This window comes from Stegastes partitus, unplaced genomic scaffold (assembly GCF_000690725.1).
Source record: "Stegastes partitus isolate 25-593 unplaced genomic scaffold, Stegastes_partitus-1.0.2 Scaffold819, whole genome shotgun sequence".
Lineage (NCBI taxonomy): Eukaryota > Metazoa > Chordata > Actinopteri > Pomacentridae > Stegastes > Stegastes partitus.
This window is the reverse complement of record NW_007578550.1, coordinates 282472-302855: the sequence shown is the minus strand read 5'-3', so window position 1 is coordinate 302855 and position 20384 is coordinate 282472. Positions and strand designations below refer to the sequence as shown.

Sequence of the window (20384 nt, the reverse complement as noted above, 5' to 3'; positions counted from 1 at the left end):
GCTCATGCAGAATTAGTCTCCTGTCCGTCCGTGGACTGCAGCTCATCCAAAAAGTAATTAGAGAAGATGAGAGACGACTGCGAGGAGCCGGTTTAATTATATTATCAATCTTTCTCATGAAGTCTCATAACACGTATGACAAAAATTTGTTTTACTGCACGTGCTGCTTATCATTGCTTTGATGCCACTGAGAGCAGATGTGCTGTAGGATAATAGACACTTAAAGCTGTGCACAAAGTCACACACAGAGTATGCAGAAAAAACAGCTGATCAATCTGACTGCTTTACACCCTGGCTTTGAAAGAGATGGAGCGAGCAGCACTGCGAGGGAAGAGGAGTCGTCATTATCTCGGTGTCCGGGCGAGGAACCTGCTCCTGCAAAGGCGGCGGTCAGTATGCATGCAGACACTGTGTACTTATTATTGGCACTCGCTCACTCAGTAACTGGAGCCAGAGCTTCTTTAAAAAGCAAACAGACTCAGAGGGGTGAAGGGTCAAACCATGTGGAATAATGTCAGCTCTGTCTGACTGTAGAGGCAAAGTGATGTTTGTTTTGGTCCGAGGTGCATTAAAGCATCGAGAGAAGTAATATTTTTAGCATGCGTGTTGGGTCTTGTGGGAATAGAGCCGCTAACTTTGGGTCATGATCTACCCACTGGGGTGCACACAACTGTTGATTTTGAAGCTAATTTGAAGAGGTTTTTCCCTGTTATATAGGTTTGAAAGTCTGTTATACTCAACAATTCAGAAACTTATCACATTTATCTTCAAAGGTCAAATATTTTTATGACTGCAGTGGCTTTAAGGTGCTTCACAAACCTTAAGTAAAAGTGGGACTATGTGACGTGACTGATGAACAGCACCCACTATGGCCACAAGTAACAGTTACATGATACTCAGACACTGAACTTGCCTTCATTTGGCCATTTTCAACCACAACAACTTGCAGGATGTTTAAGAGCAGCCCAAACCTTTGTGCATGTTCTGACTGCGATAAACATCCTTGTAGAACCTTTTTTTTAGGGCTGTTTGAGGAGAAAAACCTGCCTTCCCCAAGGTAAGTACTTCTTAGAAATTCTCAGAAGTGCAATTTTTTATTTCCTCTTGATGTCCAGTCTTCTCTTCTCTAACACTGACATCAACAACATAAAACACATCATATCGACTAACATATCAAACCAGAATTGTTCTGTTTCCTGTGTGCTCATAGAACTGCAGTTACAACCTGTAACTATTTGTAGTTGTTTTGGTGCAGATTAAGAACTAATGCGGTGGTCTAAAATGTCAGGTCCTACACCGTAATGGTAACAGAAAGGTTAAATCGGCTGATCAGGGAGTCAGTCCTGTAAATGCTCACACTACTTCATGCCTCCTGGAAGTTCCTGCAGTGGAAAGATGCCCATTGTCAAAGATTCTCTGGAGGTAGATACTTTCCAGCTGCTCTAATAAATATTTTTTTTTATCAACAATGGATCAAACCACGATAAGTAATGTGCAAGATATCACTTGAAATGATCAATGCACAGAGATTTATGACTCAGTGTTTCCCCTCAGCTCATTGTTTTGGTTTTACGGCCTGCAACTTTACCATTTTGGCAGACTCTCTTGAGTAACAACATCGCTTCCAGTCACAGCAGGTAATCATGTTGCAGCCACTAACTCAGCTAAAGAGCTAGTTAACGACAGAGCTAAAAGGGGAGTAAATATTGGACCCAGTTTCTTAGACCGACATGAACATGACGGATTGTGTCAGTTGGGGTTTCCCTTTCCCTCAGTTTATTATATAACGTTTTTTCTAATTTATTTTCAGGTCAATCTCATGTTATTTATATAGTGCCAATTCACAACATCATCTCAAGACACTACACATAGTCAGGACCTTATAAAGTTACACAGGGGAAACTAACAAATCTAAAATTTCTCCTTAAGAAAGTACCAACAACAGTGGGAAGAAAACATAGACAGAAACCCCAAGTTTCGGGAGGCATCCATCTGTCTCAACCAGATGGGGTGAAGGTAAAGGGGAGAGATGTCCGCCAATTTACAAAGTCCAACCCAAAGGTAGTTCTCTCCAACAGAAACAACCACTCCTTATCTATCTGAATATGTTTAATTTAAAGTCTAGGCTTTTCTTCCATTACGTATTTCCATCACTATGTAACACATTTGCATAGCACCTGCCAAGCAGCGAGTTGCCTTGCAGTCCACCAATATTCTCTCAGTAGAGTCACATCTCTTAGGACTATGTTCCTCTGCTGATCCTCACAGATGTAGAGTTACAGTACGTTCATAACTTTGTCTTTTCTTGGACCAAGTGACAAGTCAGAGCAGACTAGGCTTTTCAAGAGCGGAGTCTTAAAGAGGCGGGAACTAAAACTGAATGTTTCAAGCAAAGAAGAGGTACTGTCGCAATGTAGATTATGAGGGGGAAAAAAAACGTTTTTTGAACATTACAGAACATATTGCAGTGGGCCCCAAACATACATTTAGAAATCTGTAATTGTGTATATTATGGGCTCTTTAAAGACAATAGGTCAAACGCACAGAAAATATAAAAACTGAGGGCTGACATATGACATCAAGCAAAGAGTATATATCTTGATCAGACAAACAAGTAGTAAAGGATAAATACTTTATTATCAATTTTATTTTGTTCACAAGTAGCCATGTACAGGAAGATTCCAATTATTCAAAAGGACAAAGAACTGATATAAAATAGGAAATTCTGAACAAAAATTAAAACAGTCTTTCCCACATGGAGCATTTCAGTGTTTCTCACTTACTACACCCATCTCCTTACTATTTTATATCTAAATGAAGACCATGAAATCAAGGATTAAGAGCAGGTAAATTGCCCCTTAGAGTATTACAACTGTAATGTATAAAATGTGACATGGTAGGCCTACCTTGTAACCAAAATAGAAATGAAGAGCCAACAAAATGAGCTCAGATATGTTCAAGGATGTGTGAAGAGAAATGAACGAATGAATGTTCCTGTGAGGAATATGTGAAAGTGGGTATGTTGGAATGCAGCAGCGAATACGCTTGAGCTTCAGTCTGGCACACAAAGTTCGACGCCAAAAGCACAGAATGGACAGAACCTATAAAACAAATTGAACAGACTGTAGAGTCAGAATCTGAACGACATGCCAGAAAGACAGCGTGGGCAAAAAAAAAAAAAAAAAGAAGAAATAAAAAATAAAAACAAAAAAGGCAGGAGGACAGAAACCACATAGCATGTAGTCTCATAAACATCTCCACAAACACAAAGATGCTCTGTCATCTTCAAACAAATACAGCATCATGAGCAGATTTGTAATTTCTTATCCAGTGTTAAGGCACATAACTATTGCTTAGAAAATACAGAAACATAAATGACCTTTGGTAAATGTTTTACTTTGTACAAAAACATACTGCAATGAAAAAAAGAGATATAACAATCATAACATATCAAAGGTGCTGCTGCTTTAAATGCTGAACAATAAACTGTAGCATCTTTCCAATTTTCCATACTTTCTTTGTGCATGATGGCGAACACATCACGTTGTTCGCAAAGGTAAGAATGAAATGAAATCTCCCATTCTTTGTATGCTGTATCTGAGCACTGCACACATCATTGACACCAACAATACTCAACGGCAACTCTGACATACTGCTTTCAAAGTGCAAAATAAAATTTTAATGCCGCATCTTTTGCATTTGGAATTAACCTTTCAGCACCTTTCAGCAAAGAGGATTTGGTTTACAGCTGAACACATGAAATAAATTGCGTAAAAAAGGACCTTCAAGTACACTTGTTCATGAAATGTGATGGTAGCTTCAAGGACTATTTCGATAAGAAGACTGACTTCACTGTCATGTTTTATGAAGCTAAATCTAGGTGACGGCTTGATTAACTTCACAGCCTGGCAACCACAATGACAAGCAGTTTTGCATAATATAAAATGATAATTAGTGAGCTTTTACATGTGTTGCTACTGTTACAAATGGAAAATGTCTGAGGCAGATTTTCAGCAAATTTGTGGTTGAACTAAATTGCTTTTCCAGAATTGTCCGCTAGTCACAAACTTTCAGCAACATCTGGCATGAATGTGATTTTTCCCGTCTCAGGTAAACATGTTAATCAGTGGTTTCCGACCACAGTTTACCATTAGTGCTAAACTTCTAGTAACCTCCTGGTGACAAATATGTCATTAGTAGCCTTCTGAAGGACAAAGTGACTGTTGGGCTTTTAGCCACAAGTCTGCTTCAAGTTTGCCACAAACCTAGTTTATATATAAAATAACCTCATGCATATTTGTGGCAATATTGGCAAAAAGGTAACCACAACCATTTGACAGAATCCTACAATTCTTGTGAGAGTAGGCAGATTTTGTTACCATTGATCAGATCTAGCTGGTAGCCAGGAAAGTTCTTTCTTTTTCCCCTGGTCTTTATGCTAGGCTAGCTGTTCACTGGCTCTAGCTTCAATGGTTAATAGCATTGCAACATTTGTATGTTAATTAAGCTAAAGCCAGACAACAGTGAGCTTAGCTTCGCAGCAAGACAGTAAGCTAGCTGGGCTTGGTCCTAAAGTAACAAAATCGGCCTGCCAGCCCCTCTAAAACTTACGAGCAAACATGTTATAAGTTGTTTGTTTAATGAGTAGAAAAACAGCTTGGGGTTTTACAGAGGCTATAAACTGCACTACCTCTTGGTGGCTTGGTTGCCTGTGAACAACTGAAAACAAAACTCCAGTTATGAAACATACAAGACACAAAATGTTATTTAGTAAACTTTTTAGTGTGCTGCAGTGTGGCCTTTGTTAGCTCTCAACAGAGTTAGCTGGTAGCCAAGCTAAATCTTTCCCTCTCATTCCAGTCTTTATGCTAAGCTAAGCTAACTCTCTGCTGGCTACAGCTTCAACAATACTACTCACAAGTTTTTTATGTTAGATATGAGCTAAAGCCAGATGACAGTAAGCTGAGCTGAGCATAAACACTAGACTGACTTTGTCCAAAGGTAGCAAAGTCTGCCTGTTGCACCTCTTATGCTCATTAGTTAGCATGCTATATCATGTTTTTTTTAATGTGTAGAAAAACTGATGTGCATTAAAAGAAAACAAAAAACAAAAAAACCAAAAACATTTTGTGGGTTTTACAAGTGTTGGATTCTCAATGACAAATAGACTCCACCAGGAAACAGGATATGAAATGCTACTTAGTGAGCTTTTAGAGGTGCTGCTATGTGGCTTTCAATAGCTTGTAAAAGAGCGAGCTGGCAGCCAAGCTAACTCTTTTCCTCCATCTCCCATCTTTAAGCTGAGCTAAGCTATCTAGCCCAACTAAATTCTATCACTGCCACTGTCTGTTTATATGAAGCTGGAGACATACAGTGATTAGCTTAGCTTAGCTTAGCATTAGGCTTAGTAGGGGAGGAGTACCTTGGCTAGCTCTGTCTAAAGGTAACAAAATTCATTGACCTATTTCATTCATGTTGCACTTCTTTAGGCTATACAAAAAAGTGTAAGTGCAAGAACAACATGTTGTGGTTTTACAGGAGTTATAAATTGCACTACTTTTTGCCAGGTGTATTTTGAGATTCTGTCTAATACCTGGCAAACCGTAGGACAAATTTTTGCACAGATTGAAAAATGAGATTTAACATAGCCAGAAGGGGGATTTTTTTCTTTCATATTTGAACACCACCTTGGTCCACTCTTTCCAGTCTGCCTCTGGCTTTACCTTCATATTTAACTGAGCAGCATATGAACTGTATTGACCCTGTCGTATTGGCTAGAAAGGTCATCGATGCCAAAAACGCAGATTCGCTTATTTAAACTGGCATGCACTGTTTAGAGAGAAACAATGATCCAATGAATAAACACACACACATGTTCACAGGTGCCTTCCTATCTTTGTGAGGACATACACTGAGATAATGCATTCCCTAACCCTTAATCTAACCTTAATCTTGAAACCAAATCTAGAATGTAAAACATATTAAACTAAGATTTTGATCCACAAAAACATAAAGACATGGATACACAAACACATACTCAAACAGAGCGTAATTCCTGGTAGATTCTTGGTGTACAAAGACTGAAATGAAAAAAAAAATCTTGGTGAACTCTCATAATGCATAATTATATTCAAAGTCAACAGCTCTATCAGTTTTTCAGCGGAATGTACTGTGCAACAGAATGGCTATAAACACACTTCTTATTCTTTAAAATTTAGCAAAAACTGTCCAGCAACAAGACTAAAACGTGCACTGAGCAAATGCCACTATTTGCGGTATGTAAATACGAAACTCTGGAATAATCTGCATGAAATTCCTCCCAGAAACTCAAACATGTTTCTCTGGGGACTTAAAACATATTGAACTTCTCTCCTCAGGACTAATACCAGCAGAGATTGAAGGCCACAGTGGCATCTGATCCAGGTCTTACTGCGTTTACAGGACTCGCTGAAAGAACGAACAGGGTACCATATCAGAGAGAAAACATACTCCCAAATAACCCGGCAGTGGAATGTCTCTAGTCTGCTCTTTCTTACACTAAAACCTGATCAAGTACTGAGATGCTTCTTTGTGAAATCAAAATTTCCCAGTATTCATTTAGAAAAAAAAAGGGAGATATTCCAGTTCTTCCATCTCCCAAACCTCTAAAGAATCATTACTTTAGCTTTACATCCAAAATATAAAGTACCTCTTTGTATCTTTTATAAAAGAATCTCCTTGAAAAATACAATAAAATTTAAAAAACTATCGTGCAAATTGGAGTTTGAGCAACATACTTAAGACTGTAAGACATCACAATTTGGTGTGCAGCAACTGCTCCGCCACCTGCTCTGTCCTGTGTGCTGGATGAACCGTGTGGTCAGGCTTGAGTCTTTCCTCCGAGTTTCTCGTGTATTTAACGCACTGTGAGGCTCCGTCTGGCGGCAGGTTCAGCTGGACGCTGTCTGCCGGCATGAGCAGAGGCGTGGAAGTGATCCAGCTGGACAGGCTCACATCTGACGGCTCTAAAGTCTTATCGAGACACTCTGAGTCTTTGGTGGAAGGAGGCTGTAGCTCGCCCGAGGGCGGAGGAGCGTCTTTGGTGTAGGGAAGAGTGTCTATTTCTGAAGGAACTAATGTGTAGAGATCTGAGAGGTGAATCTCACTGTCTGTGGGCCCTGACAGGCAGCTCCGGCCCTTCTCTTCATCTGTTTGCCCCTGTGTGGCCTCTAATGTCTTGGAGCCGGTGATGCTCCTCTGGTCGTTTTTACTGCATCCTTTAGGTAAAGCCTTGCTGAGGGACAGGAAGGGAGGCTTGGGGCTGAGCGATGACCCCACCTTGACCCTGCTCAGACTGAGGATGTTCCTGCGGGTGTCAGCAGGGAGTTTATCCAACTGTCTTCCAACTTGGACTGGGCTCGGAAATAGTGTGCCTTGACACGCCCTGTAGAAATATCTGCAAAGAAAAACAGAGCCAGACATCAGGACACACTTCAGCACGATGGATGCCAGGCTCTCGGGATAAACATGAAAGGCATCTGGTATTAATAACAGACATAAATCACGACACGGATCATAAATATTTGAGAAAAACTGGCTTGTGCATCCGCAAATCGAACGCAAGCATACCGGGGCAGCAGAGCGGCGACAGGCGTGATGACGCAGAGCAGGTAGAAGAGGGGGTCCTGCAGCAGCCTCTGCATGGTCCAGTAGGGGTTGGAGGGCGAGTAGCAGGTGGGACAAGAGGCATTGTAGCACAGAGCCACGGTGAAGAATAAGGCTATACTGAAGGCGATCGACAGCCAGTTCATCCAGGTCTGCAGGGGAGGCAATATGACATCGTGACAGAAATTAAATTTGCAAACAATTTGATGTCGTTTGTACATATTTAGGATGAGCAATGAAGCCATTAAGTATATGTACATCACTACTGACAATTCAAGGGCAGCTTAAAAAAGCAATCCACAGTCCCTGCAGTGATTATCTGTCAAGTATTCTAATTCAGTAGCTGCATAAAGACTGGGGTTAACCCTCTGACCCCTAAAATTCACTGGCAGGTTTGAAAGGCATGTCATCTTACAAACTCCCCGCATCATTTATAATAACCAGAAGCTGAAAAGACAGAAAGAATGGTTGTACTTTTAGCTTCCAGACAGTCCTTGAACTATGTGAACTACGCTGAATCGTGTGTGACGTGCAGTTCCATCTGGAAAATTAACCAAATTTCAGCCTAACATTGTAATATTTCATTAACATCACTTTATTCTACAAGTCTCATTTAAAAATTTGCTAAAAATTAATAGTTTGTTTAAACCAGATTATGCAAAAAAAAAAAAAAAAAAAAATCTTCAACCATCAATGCAACTGGAAAGCCATTAGTGACTCAGCTGTAACCAACACTCACATGTGAAAGATTCAGGGACTGCAGGCTGTATTTACACAGAGCAGATGGGAGACAGGTATGAAAAGAAATTAAAAGTAGTGAAATATCTGCAGTATACAGAGTCATCATGTTTGTTCAGTGTTAGCAACACCTAAAAAATTAAAGGTTAATTATAGGTTTTAATTTATTTTGTGAAGGAAATTATCAAAGAAATTCAACGTTAATTTTGGAGTTCTTTCGACTTGTAGCCATTTTTCTGCTGTCTCCATACAGTGCAGGACTTTACATTGCTGTGGAAAAATGAGCCCACAGTGAGTAAAAGAAACTGCTTGGAGTTCAGAGGGTTAATCATGAACATAAATTAGAAACTGTGTATGTTTTTCCAATTCCAATAAGAAAATATTTCAAACTGCTGACACCTAATGTGGAACTAGAAACAGATAAACTAAACACCATGTTATTGAAATATAAATTACATGGCAGAAAATATCAACTTTATTTCAAATTTCTTTTCAATTACTGGTCCAACAAAGTCCAAAGTATTCACAGCAAACAAGCTGCAGTCTTTCACAGTAAATAACCAGTAATGGAATTATTCTCTTCACAGTGGTTTGTTAACAAAACAATCCTTATCCTACAAGATGCACTACAGATATCTACAATATTAATTATCCCTGCACCTGAAATATAACTGGCATTTATTCTCGTGTCAGTTGTCGATGGTTTGATTCTAACTAATAAAGATGTCATTACTTCCCCTCAATCCATTGTCGTTTTTAGATATGCTACATTAGATTTGAACAGATAAGAATGATGTTGTGGATATCATGAACTGGAATTATGAATATGAAAGCTATTTGCTTTTTAAACATATAATTGCAAAGCAACTGTAACTGCACAAGACAAGCTGTTTTACTGCCATGTCAAAACAGTCAGAGGCTAAAGCTGTAGCAATTTAGGCAACAAATCTGTAATAAACAAACTATTGTTCTCCACAGTCTTTTCACTGATGAGCTTTTCTGGAATATCTAGAATAACAATTCTGACCAGTTGAAATGACATTGTTCATATCTGTTATTGTAATTCCAGATAGTCAACCCCAGCTTATTGAATGTTGAAACATCTTGTCATATAAATAGCACCAGTACCTCCCTTTAAGCAGGTATATAAATAATTGAATGCAATTAAAAAAAATTCACTGTGAGAAGTCTGCAAAACAGCATTTAGAGAGATGTCTTCTCGTGCACTTTAATGAGTTTAGCCAGCCTAGGATGAAAAAAAAACACTTGTGCTTCATCTCTGAGTTGATTGGCTGATCTGACATCTGACAGAGTGAATACTATACAATGGCTCACTGGAGTATTGTCCTGACACACATAATTAATTACAGCCTCACAGCTACTGTACGGGGGGAGAGACAAGAGCGCTGCCTGCTGTCACCTCAAATACCTTTAATTGACTTTCGCAGCCATTTCCCAATCATGCATGCATTATGTTCCTGAGCAGCGAGAGAATGAAGTACCTGCCAGGAGAGCATTTGGAAGTGTTTACTTTCGGTCGATGCTGCGCTACATGAATATTCCTCTGCATGAGGGGCCATCGTGTCCAGGACGGTAGTTAGTGAAAAGGACATTCTTCATGTGTTTAAAAAAAAAAAAAAAAAAACTTGTCAGGCTAAATTTACAGCCTGGACATAATGGAAAAGACTCTGATTCAATGCAGGGTCATAAATTTAAAATGGCTCGCGACCAAGAATGCTGTGCCGTTTACGAGAACTGTGCATGGATACCTGAGAATAAAACCAAGGCAGTGGGAGAATCAGGGGAATAAAATCAGGTATTTTGGAGCTCTGTGGCAGTGTGAAGTGGTGGTGTGATGTAATGTGGCGTAGACGGTTTGCAGAGAGCCTGGATGGAGGCAGACACGCTGTCAAGCTGATATATAGGCTCTGCTGCTGCAGAGCTTTCTGATTCAATCTAATCAGCCGGAGTTAAATGTCCATGTGCCCGTAAGCCTTCACAGCAGTGATCGTATGGAGCCGATGAGAGACACAAAGCAGCGTGGATTTGAAATGATGGAAACTCACGAACTGACATCAGTAAAATCGGGTTTCCTACCCAGGTTTTGGTCTCGATGCCCAAATGCAGCAGAATGGTGAATAAAGCGAGGGTGGTGATGGGAGTTCCCCATGTAAACAGATCCACGTCAGAGTCAGCATAGGCCTGAGGGGGGAGAAGAGAGGGGAGGACAGTGGAGAAGGGGGAGATGACAGGGGAGATGATGGGTGAGTAAGAGCAATGAGGAATTACCGAGTACAGACGTGCTGATGGAAATTAAAACCAGACTTACAAAGTATGGGATGAAGAAGCAGACCAGACTTTGGTAGAAGGCATCAATCATGTTCATCCAGAACATATATGGCTTATATTCCTGTAAGATAAAACCCAGACATTTACTGATAGGTACCTCATCAAGGGGACTGGCGGGGGTTGAGTTTACAGCAAATGGACAGCATTAAATAAAATGAATTGCCATTAATCGTAAAGTTAAAGCTCAGCTGGCAACTGGGGAAAATGCTATTTTAAAGGTTTTTAATAAACAAAGGCACCGAAAACTTTGAAATGAATGACAAAGTGTATATTTGTGTCACTTTTACACAATCTCTATGTACAGAAACAGTCAAGCTAAAGTGTATTTTCCAAAAATAACTCCAGAAATGAACTCATGCTTTCATTTGACACAGATGATACAGAGTCCATATATAGTACGTGAAAGATGTTTGTGTGAAACCAATTTCTGGTTTGTGTGAATCAGCACAAAAGGCAAATTCATTGTTTCTGCATCCTCATGCACTGACTGATATGGATTTTGATCATGGAGCGCATGCTGTTCCATTCATACTACAATATACATTACATTAGGCATGCAAAGGTCTGCTGCACAGACATCTGCTTTACTGCTCAAATCGAACACAGAGAAACACACGAGACTCCTGTGACGTTTCTAAAAAGCTATGACTTTGTAGTTTTTGCAGGATATAACCGCTGGACTGTCAATGTGATTGTTCCTGAGGTGTGTTGAGCACAGTGAGTGGACATGGCACAAGATTCTCTGGGGAATTTAGAACGTCTTATGGTGTGCAAACTCTAACGGCGACTACATCAATTATCGCTCTTTTATTAAACAATTAGAAAAATATGGATGATGGACAGTCTCGAATAGTCTCTCCTACAAAGGTTTGAGCACCATTTGTTTTCCTGGCACATGCGTAATCGGCACGTTTTCAGTATCCATGAAGGTCCATGGTAACCCTTCTGCAGATGTTAATGGGAAGATAACAAAACTGAGGTAACATGTACGTCGTGAACATGGAGAGCATGAAATGACCGAACACACCCTAAACTAGGGCTACGTTCAGGATGGCTTCACCCTGGGTGAGAAACTGCAGCCTCTCATTTAGATGAATGGAGCTAGTCTTAGTAAACAAGAAGCTCCATCTTAGTTTAACATGTTTGCAAGCTAGCATTTGGTCATTATGACTAAACATAAAGAAATGATTAAGCTGAAATCTCTAGGTTTTATCGCTGGGGACCAAATTTTGACCTGGTGATGACGTAAGACAGTAAAGTCCAGGATTCCGCTTTGCTTCACAGCAATCCTTTGAATAATGGTTGAGATATCCAAGTATGGACTGAAGTTATAGCAGATGTTCTTACTCAAAATCTAAATTCTAAAACTCATAATTAAAAAGTTTGTTCAAAATTGTGATAAGCACAAAATAACAGAATGTTCTTCTGTGGTATTTGACGTATCGTTGATGTGGCCTTGTCCAGCATGTTTACTAGAGCATTTGCGTTCTTGTGTGTACGGAGATATTCTGTAAAACGTTGTGTGGACAGAATTTTTAGTTTTGGTTAAACAGAGGAGGGAAATATTCATATAGAAAAATGTCCAAATTAGTGTAAACCAGGACTTAGTTTTCTGTGTGACACTAAAATGCTGCACAGCATTACAACACCTCTAAAACTGAGGAACAGAGTCTTTGTGGACAATAATAATTATAAAAAGGATTATTGAGGAACTTATAATGCTGATATGTTGCTATAATGTAATGATTGAAATGTAATTTTCGCTTTTCGCTAAAGAAATTATATCAGTTGAGTAAAAGAATACTTGTTTCTTAATGCCACTAGCTTCATTAAAATGCAAATCTTTCAACACTAAAACAAGATGGGACAAACAGACGAGCAGACCCAGACCTCGGAGTTCTGGCCGTTCACGTAGAGCTGAGGTAGTTGTTGCAGAGTCTCTGCTGACACGTCTTTGTCCAGAGTGCCAGTGATGAGTTGCGGGAAGGCGGAGAACATCAGGTTGAAGAAGATGAGATACCACTGGTCAATCATTGCTGAACCTGAGAATCCACAGTAGAACTGGAACCAGAAGATGAGCGCCACAAACATCTGTGGGAACAAAAAGGGACAGACTCAGGTGAAGCAAACACACCATTTCAACTCGTCTTTTATGTACCAGATCAGTAGGAAAGTTGTCTTACAGCATTCTTGTAGAAGAAATAGAGAATCATGTTGGCCAGTCGGGAGTAGCACCAGTGCCCGTGGACCAGCAGGAGCTTCTGGAGATACCGGAAACGTGGGAGAGCAAAGTCGCTCGCCATCACTGCCTGCAAAACGACAGGAGCACCAACATTCAGTCTCCTCCCTCCTCCACGCTGTCTCTCCCTCCCACGTACACATGACACAGCAGTCGTTAGGAAATAACTGTTAGAAATGTCTGCTGCTTCACTCAGCGGCCTGTTTTTAATGAATCTTTAGTGGGTATAATCTTTCCAAAGCAATAACCCTTAAATGAGTTGTCCACCTTTAGGGATTCATCGATACAGCGGCTGGAAGCTGTCAGGCTCATCTATCACCATCTAAAGCCCTCCTCAGTCAGGCCCTGCTTTGTAACTTACATCTTAAACAGCGCCGCTAACCCTTTATGACACCTCTCAACTGTCAACATTATCTGTCAGCAAGAGAAATAACAGCAGGAACCTCGTTTAGTTTCTGCTGCGCTCTAATAACGGCTTCCCAACGAGTGACTGGGGAGCGAGCTCCCAATAAAGGAAAGGTGTGTTAATCATGGTGCAGCGTGCGGCGGCCCGCCTGCAGAAATGTGCGTCTCAGCACACAGTGGAATCCCGAGGAGTGACCGCTGTCTCATTAAGAGCAAATATGATTAACAGTGATTAATCTAGCGGCTCATTTAAAGACAGGATTCGGAGGCTTTAACAGATGTGCTACACAGCAGCGGGCCGGCGAAGCCTCCCCTGGAAGCTAATTGGGAATCTCCATCATTGCTGTGTGGGATCACCAGTCTGGAACAAGGCGCCACAGGAAAATGAGCCCAGGCGAGGAGGGACAAATCAGTTTTTTCACATTTTTTTTCCTGCTGCCTTTGTTAAAGGCGCTACCTTGGCCGTGACCTTAGATCAGGGAGAGATGCTGGTGCAGATGGAGTCCGGACTGAAGCACCCATAAAATGAGCTGCTTCTCTGCAGGACGAGCTTCCTGAGTCAGCAGAACACAGGCAATCCTATTTAGAGGATGTGTGCGGTTGTGGGCTGAAACTCGCACTTAAGAGTAATGAAAAGCCATTAACTATGCTAAAGAACGTCTTCCCTTATTCCCTTATCTTCCATCCCGATGCTCCCCTCGCTCTCAGGATCTCTCACACTACGCTGCTCTTTTATGATCCACTGTAAATCGCGCCCCACTCCCACCTACATGTGTCCTTACCTGCATGCCCTCCTGTCCCGAGATCCCCACGCCGACGTCCGCCACCTGGATCATGCTGACGTCGTTGGCCCCATCACCTGTGACGAGAGAGGAAACAGTCCCTCAGAACAGGAGTCTCAACATACATTAATGCATCTGATGGGGGTTTATGGAGCATGGCGAAGGGAAGATGGAAAAGACAGTGAATCTCCCTGAGCTGTGCTGTTCTGTGGGAGGAACAGTCGGATTCATCAGCTGTTATATTAGCTGTGTGTTTATTATGTGCTGTTTACTACCTGCCCTTCACCACTGCGCCGCCCCTCACGTCCAGGCATGATGAAGAGCATTTCAGGTTCTGCTCACCACTCTGAAGATGGATTTTTTGTCATCACTACAGGTGGTGAAGTGGGAGATGAAGTGTTGGTGGGCAGAGAAGGTTTTGTTGTCACAACAGTTAATGGCACCGCAGTGGCAGCACAGGCTGAATATGAGAGGTAGGTGGTGATGAGCGCTTAAATAGAAGTTTGTGTTGGCTGGTAAATACTCTCCCAGTGTGACTAAATCTATTGAAGCACACTGGAGTTGCAGCAGTGTAATAACCGCTGCAGTAAAAGCATCTACAACATACTGGTAACTCAGAATAGAAACCAAATCATTAACTGTGCACCTTCTCACCTAATAAATTCATAACAAATTTGAAAAGAGATTAAGGAGTCCCAAAATGTTTAATATTAAATCATTTTAAAACGTATTAACATAAAATAATCAAACGGACAAATTCTGTAAACTATATAAAACAACAAATCAACCAATAATTTTTAAAAACTGTACTTTTAATTTTTACAGTTATTTACAGTTAAGTTTAAAGCTAGAGTGTACGTGAAAAAGTCTTTGCCAACCAAGTTCAAACAATACTGATAAAGGCTCTGCCACAGGTAAATTTCTGCAATTCACAGCGAACCACAGTTTTAAATCTGATGCCTACATACATTCCTGCATTTTATGTCAAGAATCAATGATTGGTTTGTCAGAGCTGAAGCAGCAGCACCTAGGGGCAGTGTCCCTTCAGGGGTTCGACACAAACTGTCTAATAAACTACTTCTAATTCATCAGAAGTACATCTGCTTATTTCTCAGAATCTATGTGCAAATACTGTGTATTTCTAGTTACTACTTACTAAACTGCTGATTCCTTGTGTGAAACTGAGCATCATTTTACAGCGTGAAGTTCAAATTAAAACGACTGGAGGTTGACTTGTATTTTGAACACTAAATATTATATTCATTGTTAATTGCCAGTCTTGTTTGTTGTTATTTTCTACTGATGTTCTCTACATGTTTGCACTATTCTCCTTTGCTACTGCACGTTTCCCTGCTGTGGCATTAATAAAAGCTTATCTTAATTAATGTTTGATACAAAATGCAAGAAAAAAAGTGAGAAATGCCCATTGCAATCTTTCACATCACTTGAAATGGCTTGTGTTTGTCTAAAAACAAATAATATTCAACTTAAAATGATATACAACAGAAAAAGCACACTTAGGAACCAGGTATCTGAAAGTGTTGGTGATTGATTTTGTGCCATTTGACTAATTAATTAGTCGGATCAGCCTTATGGGTGTAAAATATCATTGCCTGTTTACAACTTTTATGCAGCAGAATTGACATTTTTTGCATCTTTTTCTTGTAGTCTTGATGCAACAAAAAGCCAAATGATAACTATAATTACAAATAAAAGGTTAAAGCCCTGATACAGTAGCGTTTCACCCTCCTCTGCCGTCCCCTGAGATGTAACATGAAAGAGGTGCGAGGAGCTGCAGCGTTTCCTCCATGCTGCTGCTAACAGAGCAATGACAGGAAAAACGCTGGGCTGGCAGAAAAACAGATCCTCCTGTGTGCAGCGGGAGCAAATAAAATGGAAAACACGGGAAAGACAATTATAAGTCACGCCGACATCCTCATGTCACCTCTGTTACGCAGCGGCTTCATTAAGCCCTGGTGCATAATTACTAAGAATAACGCCGCTTTTCAACTGAGTGGTCACAGCAGAGGTGTGTATGATGAATGGGTCACCTCGATACAACCTGCATTTCAAAGTCAGCTTATATTGACACAGCAGAGGGAGAACAACCAGGAGCTCCTCCACGTCTGACTCATACATTTTTCAGGACATTCCTGATAAAAAAGAAACATGATTTAGCAATAAAGGACTTTAAAGATGCAGGATGTTAATGAGGCTTGAAGACAAACCTGTGGAGAATCTATTAAGTGTAGAAGCATGAACTGCTACTCAGCTATTTGACAGTGATGAGCTCTATGAACTCACTGAATTATAAATATTTCTGTTTCATAAGCCGGCCAAAATGTGCAACATTTGGGCATTAAAATTTTACAGCTGTTCAGATTTTAGTTTTTAACACCTCACCTGAGCAGAAAGTACACAAACTGATTTTTTTATTACACTGTGGTCAGGTTCAGACTATGTGGGCATGAAACTGAAAATAGTGTAGGAATGTGTTTGTTTAAAAAAAGACTAGTGTATTCACTGGATAAAATCCAGCAGAGGCTTTAGTAGGATTTAGGAGTTATGTAGAATTTGGTGTTACAGTCTATGATCAGTTAGCAAAGTGGCTGTAGATCTGAAATCAGTGACTGTGTTTCCACTTGAGGACTTGATGTTTTTGGAGTATTCCATTTTGGGCTTTGCACATGTAAACATCATGCCCTGATGTCAGAAACCTGGATGAGCGCTTATTCTGGCTTTGACAAACCTAATAATGACAGCTGGAGTATGAAAGAAACCATGATACAGTGGGATGGACACATCTTATCCTGACTTCGGCTCACTGCAGCCTCTCTGTGCAGGCACAACTTGCTGCAGTGGTTTAGTGAAACTGGTTAGTAACCAAGCAACGCTCCTCACAGCTGCCGAGTTTGTCCAACACCACGCTGACTCTCACTGACAGCAGAGCTGGAACTAATACTGTTGTTCAACTGTGTCACACATCGAGTAAAAGGATGCCTTAGGCCTGGGCAATAAATCGATCTATCGGCAATAACACTTCATCAATAGCAATAAGAAAACTGTTTGATAGTTTAATTTAAATGCATTTGACAGAAACCACCATGAAAGGATGTAAAAAAACAAAAAGTTTGGTTACAGGAACAAACTCCAAACACAATCCCTCCCTGATTCAGGAACAGTCTGTCATGTCTGGTGCACCTTCTGGTTTTACTTGCTATCTTTAATTCAGAAGTATGAAGATGAGATCATTTGTGTATATATTTCTATTTAGGTGTATTATTTAATTTATTTGTGTGTTTTTAATTTGTTGCGTTAACATTAAAATTATGATCTGCGTACTTGAACAGACCAAAGTGGCTGAAGTCAAAGTAATGTGACTAAATTCAACAAGTATTTTATTTTGTCGTCTTTATTAAAAATAGACAATTTCTAATAATTATTCATATCAACTGAAATGAAATATTATATCGTGATACATTTTTCAGCTGAAAGTTTTCTCTCAACTCACTGAACTCCACCATGACGACTCTGTCTGACAGGTCGCAGCTGCATATTTTCATCCACCGCTTCTTTGTCCTACACAGTAACAGTAACAGTAACAGCCTGACACCAGTCAAAGTGGAGAACACATTTAACATTTCCTGTTGTTCTTGTCTAGCATTGCTAGAAAAAAGGTGGATAAGCCAAATCTGTAATAAGTGTGTGACAAGCCAGATTAGGCTTATTTTCAATAGCCACAGTCAAATTAATTTAAAGTTTGGCACACAGTTGCAGGAATATCAGATTAAATGGGCAGTTTGTGTTTAACATCACAGTATGCAGTCATCATTATCTATCATGCATACAAAGAAATAAACAACCATGTCTATGCTCCATATAAATGCCATATGTTGAACATAATTAGTGCAGGATAAGCTTCCCAACAGGACACTGGTGTGTATGTAAACACAATCCAATTAAAACTCTAATGTAGAATATGTTTTAAAGGTGCATTCCAGCTTTATTTACTGCTCTTGAACAATGCTGGAGGTTCTACACAGTCCTATCACTGTAACCTGACAAGTTTACATGTCCCCAAAAAGTCTGATCTTGAAAGTCATGTCCCAACGTGAACTCGTCCTTATAAATGAGAAGTTCTAAATGTGTGCTCTCTGGAGAGCCGAATAGTTCGTCCACTACACTCCCTCAATTAATCATCAAAGTGTCAGTGTAAGCCCCTCATGATACTGGTGCACAGAGCCAGACAAAGGTTTTGGACACACCGACTCATTCCAAAGGTTTTTCTTTACTTCACTGTGTTCATCATAGAACAAAGCTGATTAACATGAAATGATGCATATGGAATTATTTAGGGACCAAAAAGAAAACAAAGGAGCTATCGCCGGCATGGAGGCATAAAGATGTTGTTTCAGTGTCCCGCAGCTGACATGAGCAACATTTTGAGAACAGTCTCCACACGTCAGTGTTTTTTGTGAGAGTCTGACTAAAATCTGATTCTGGTAAATGTTACTCCTCAAACAGATGGGAAATGATCTGGAAGAAAGACTGGATGCAGCACCTGTTTCATCAATTTCACAAAAACACATTCAGTACTAGCAAATGTGAGGCTCAGCACTGGTACCTTTAACAGAAGCAAGACAGTTTTCCAAGTAGTCTCGACATTTTAAGCCTAATAAAGATTGAAAAGTGCCTAAACAGAAATACCTTACCACCGTAAAATATTAAAAACTTCAGGCGAGCCAACCTGAATTTTAACGAGCTACTATAGAGTGATTTTCATGCCGATTCTTTTCCCCGTCAGCAGCTGTGGGAAAGTTCAGGCGTGTTTTGATCTGTCTGGACGCTGTCAGATTGTACATACTGGTGATAGCCTGCAGGTTCCAGTCTACAGCTTTTAGTTTCATCTATGTAATGTAAAGGAATGTTTTATCACAAATGTAGACGCTAATAGGCCCAAATTCTTGTGTCTGCCACTGCAAACACATGCAAGCATGAGATGAGAGAATGAATTCTGGAGCTCAATTGAAAAAGGTTTTATCTCAATCAGAATGTGTTTAATGATGCACCGTTGACCTGACACTCACCTATAGCCAGAGTCATGACCTTTAGCTTGTTCCGCACCAGTTTGACCACCATGCTCTTCTGCAGCGGCGTCGATCGGCAGCAGAGAACCGAACGGCAGCTCCGTGCAACGGCCAGGAACTTATCCTCCAAACTCTTATCCAGCGCATAGGCCAAGGTCCGTCCGTCAATCACCAAGCCCAGCCGGTGCACCAGGAAGGGAGCGGAGTGGGAGGATGAGGAGGACAGAGACGAAGAGGGATAGAGGTCAAAGGGCGAGAAGCTGGTGTGGAAGGCCTTGGCGGTTTGGTCTGCGGAGCTGCAGAGGAATTTGGCCTGGATGTAGTGTAAACTCTCCTCCAGCAGCAGCGCACATGCCTCCTGGTTGGGAAAGAGGCACAGAGTGGGTTCAGCATCAGGACACGGTGTTGTTTAATATCAAACCTCCCCGACCTGCTTCACATCTGGAAACCAGATGCTTCAACAGCACAGAACTAAACACTGTGGCTCCTGAACGAACCATCTCACTTCATTAAAGGTGAGTTTTCAACGAGGAATTGAGAGGTACAAACTCAAGATATATTGTGTTTCAGGCTGTCACGAACATTAAAATGTAATGATTTAAATGTGTTTCCGTTCATTTTACGCCTCTATTAGTTTTGGATTAGCTGTATTAGCCACTTTGACCGTCAACTGTTTGCTGCAATTCAACAAATCCCCAACAAAGATATTGTAATCTCCTTTCTAATTTGCCTAAAACCAAAATGTGGTGTTTGATTTTGCAAATAAATCCATAAACTGCCAACTCAGTGCAGACAATCTCAGAACAAGCAAACAAGCATATTTATAGATCTTGTATTTACCACATATTAGTAGCTAACCCAAATGAGAAAAAACATTTTATTTTGGGTGCTTGTCATTCAACTTTGACAGGGTTATGAGATTCTGGATGCTGCTGCTGCTGCTCACCTGAGAGTCAGCATTTAGCGTCAGGATCTCCTCCTCGGGGTCCAGCAGCTTGCAGGCATACGCAATGTTGACGGCTGTTTCCTGTTTGTCACCTGTCAGCACCCAAATCTGCAGGCCGGCCTTCCGCAGAGAAGCTATAGTTTCGGGAACACCATCCTGCAGCCGATCCTCAATGCCTGTTGCTCCTGGAGGTG

At 40.7% G+C, this 20384-nt stretch overlaps 1 protein-coding gene across 1 annotated transcript in view; it reads right to left on the bottom strand.

Moving 5' to 3' along the window:
• Positions 1–2615: 2615 nt before the first annotated feature.
• The window catches only part of atp10a (ATPase phospholipid transporting 10A), a 49096-nt gene continuing 31327 nt past the window's right edge, over positions 2616–20384 (bottom strand). Inside the window, exons 13-21 of the mRNA XM_008292577.1 lie at positions 20191–20375; positions 19245–19602; positions 14158–14234; positions 12915–13040; positions 12622–12822; positions 10712–10792; positions 10480–10584; positions 7609–7796; positions 2616–7435 (exon numbers count right to left, since the gene is read on the bottom strand). Coding sequence (XP_008290799.1) covers positions 6793–7435; positions 7609–7796; positions 10480–10584; positions 10712–10792; positions 12622–12822; positions 12915–13040; positions 14158–14234; positions 19245–19602; positions 20191–20375 — 1964 coding nt within the window. The 3' untranslated portion in view covers positions 2616–6792. The remainder of the gene's footprint in view (positions 7436–7608; positions 7797–10479; positions 10585–10711; positions 10793–12621; positions 12823–12914; positions 13041–14157; positions 14235–19244; positions 19603–20190; positions 20376–20384) is intronic.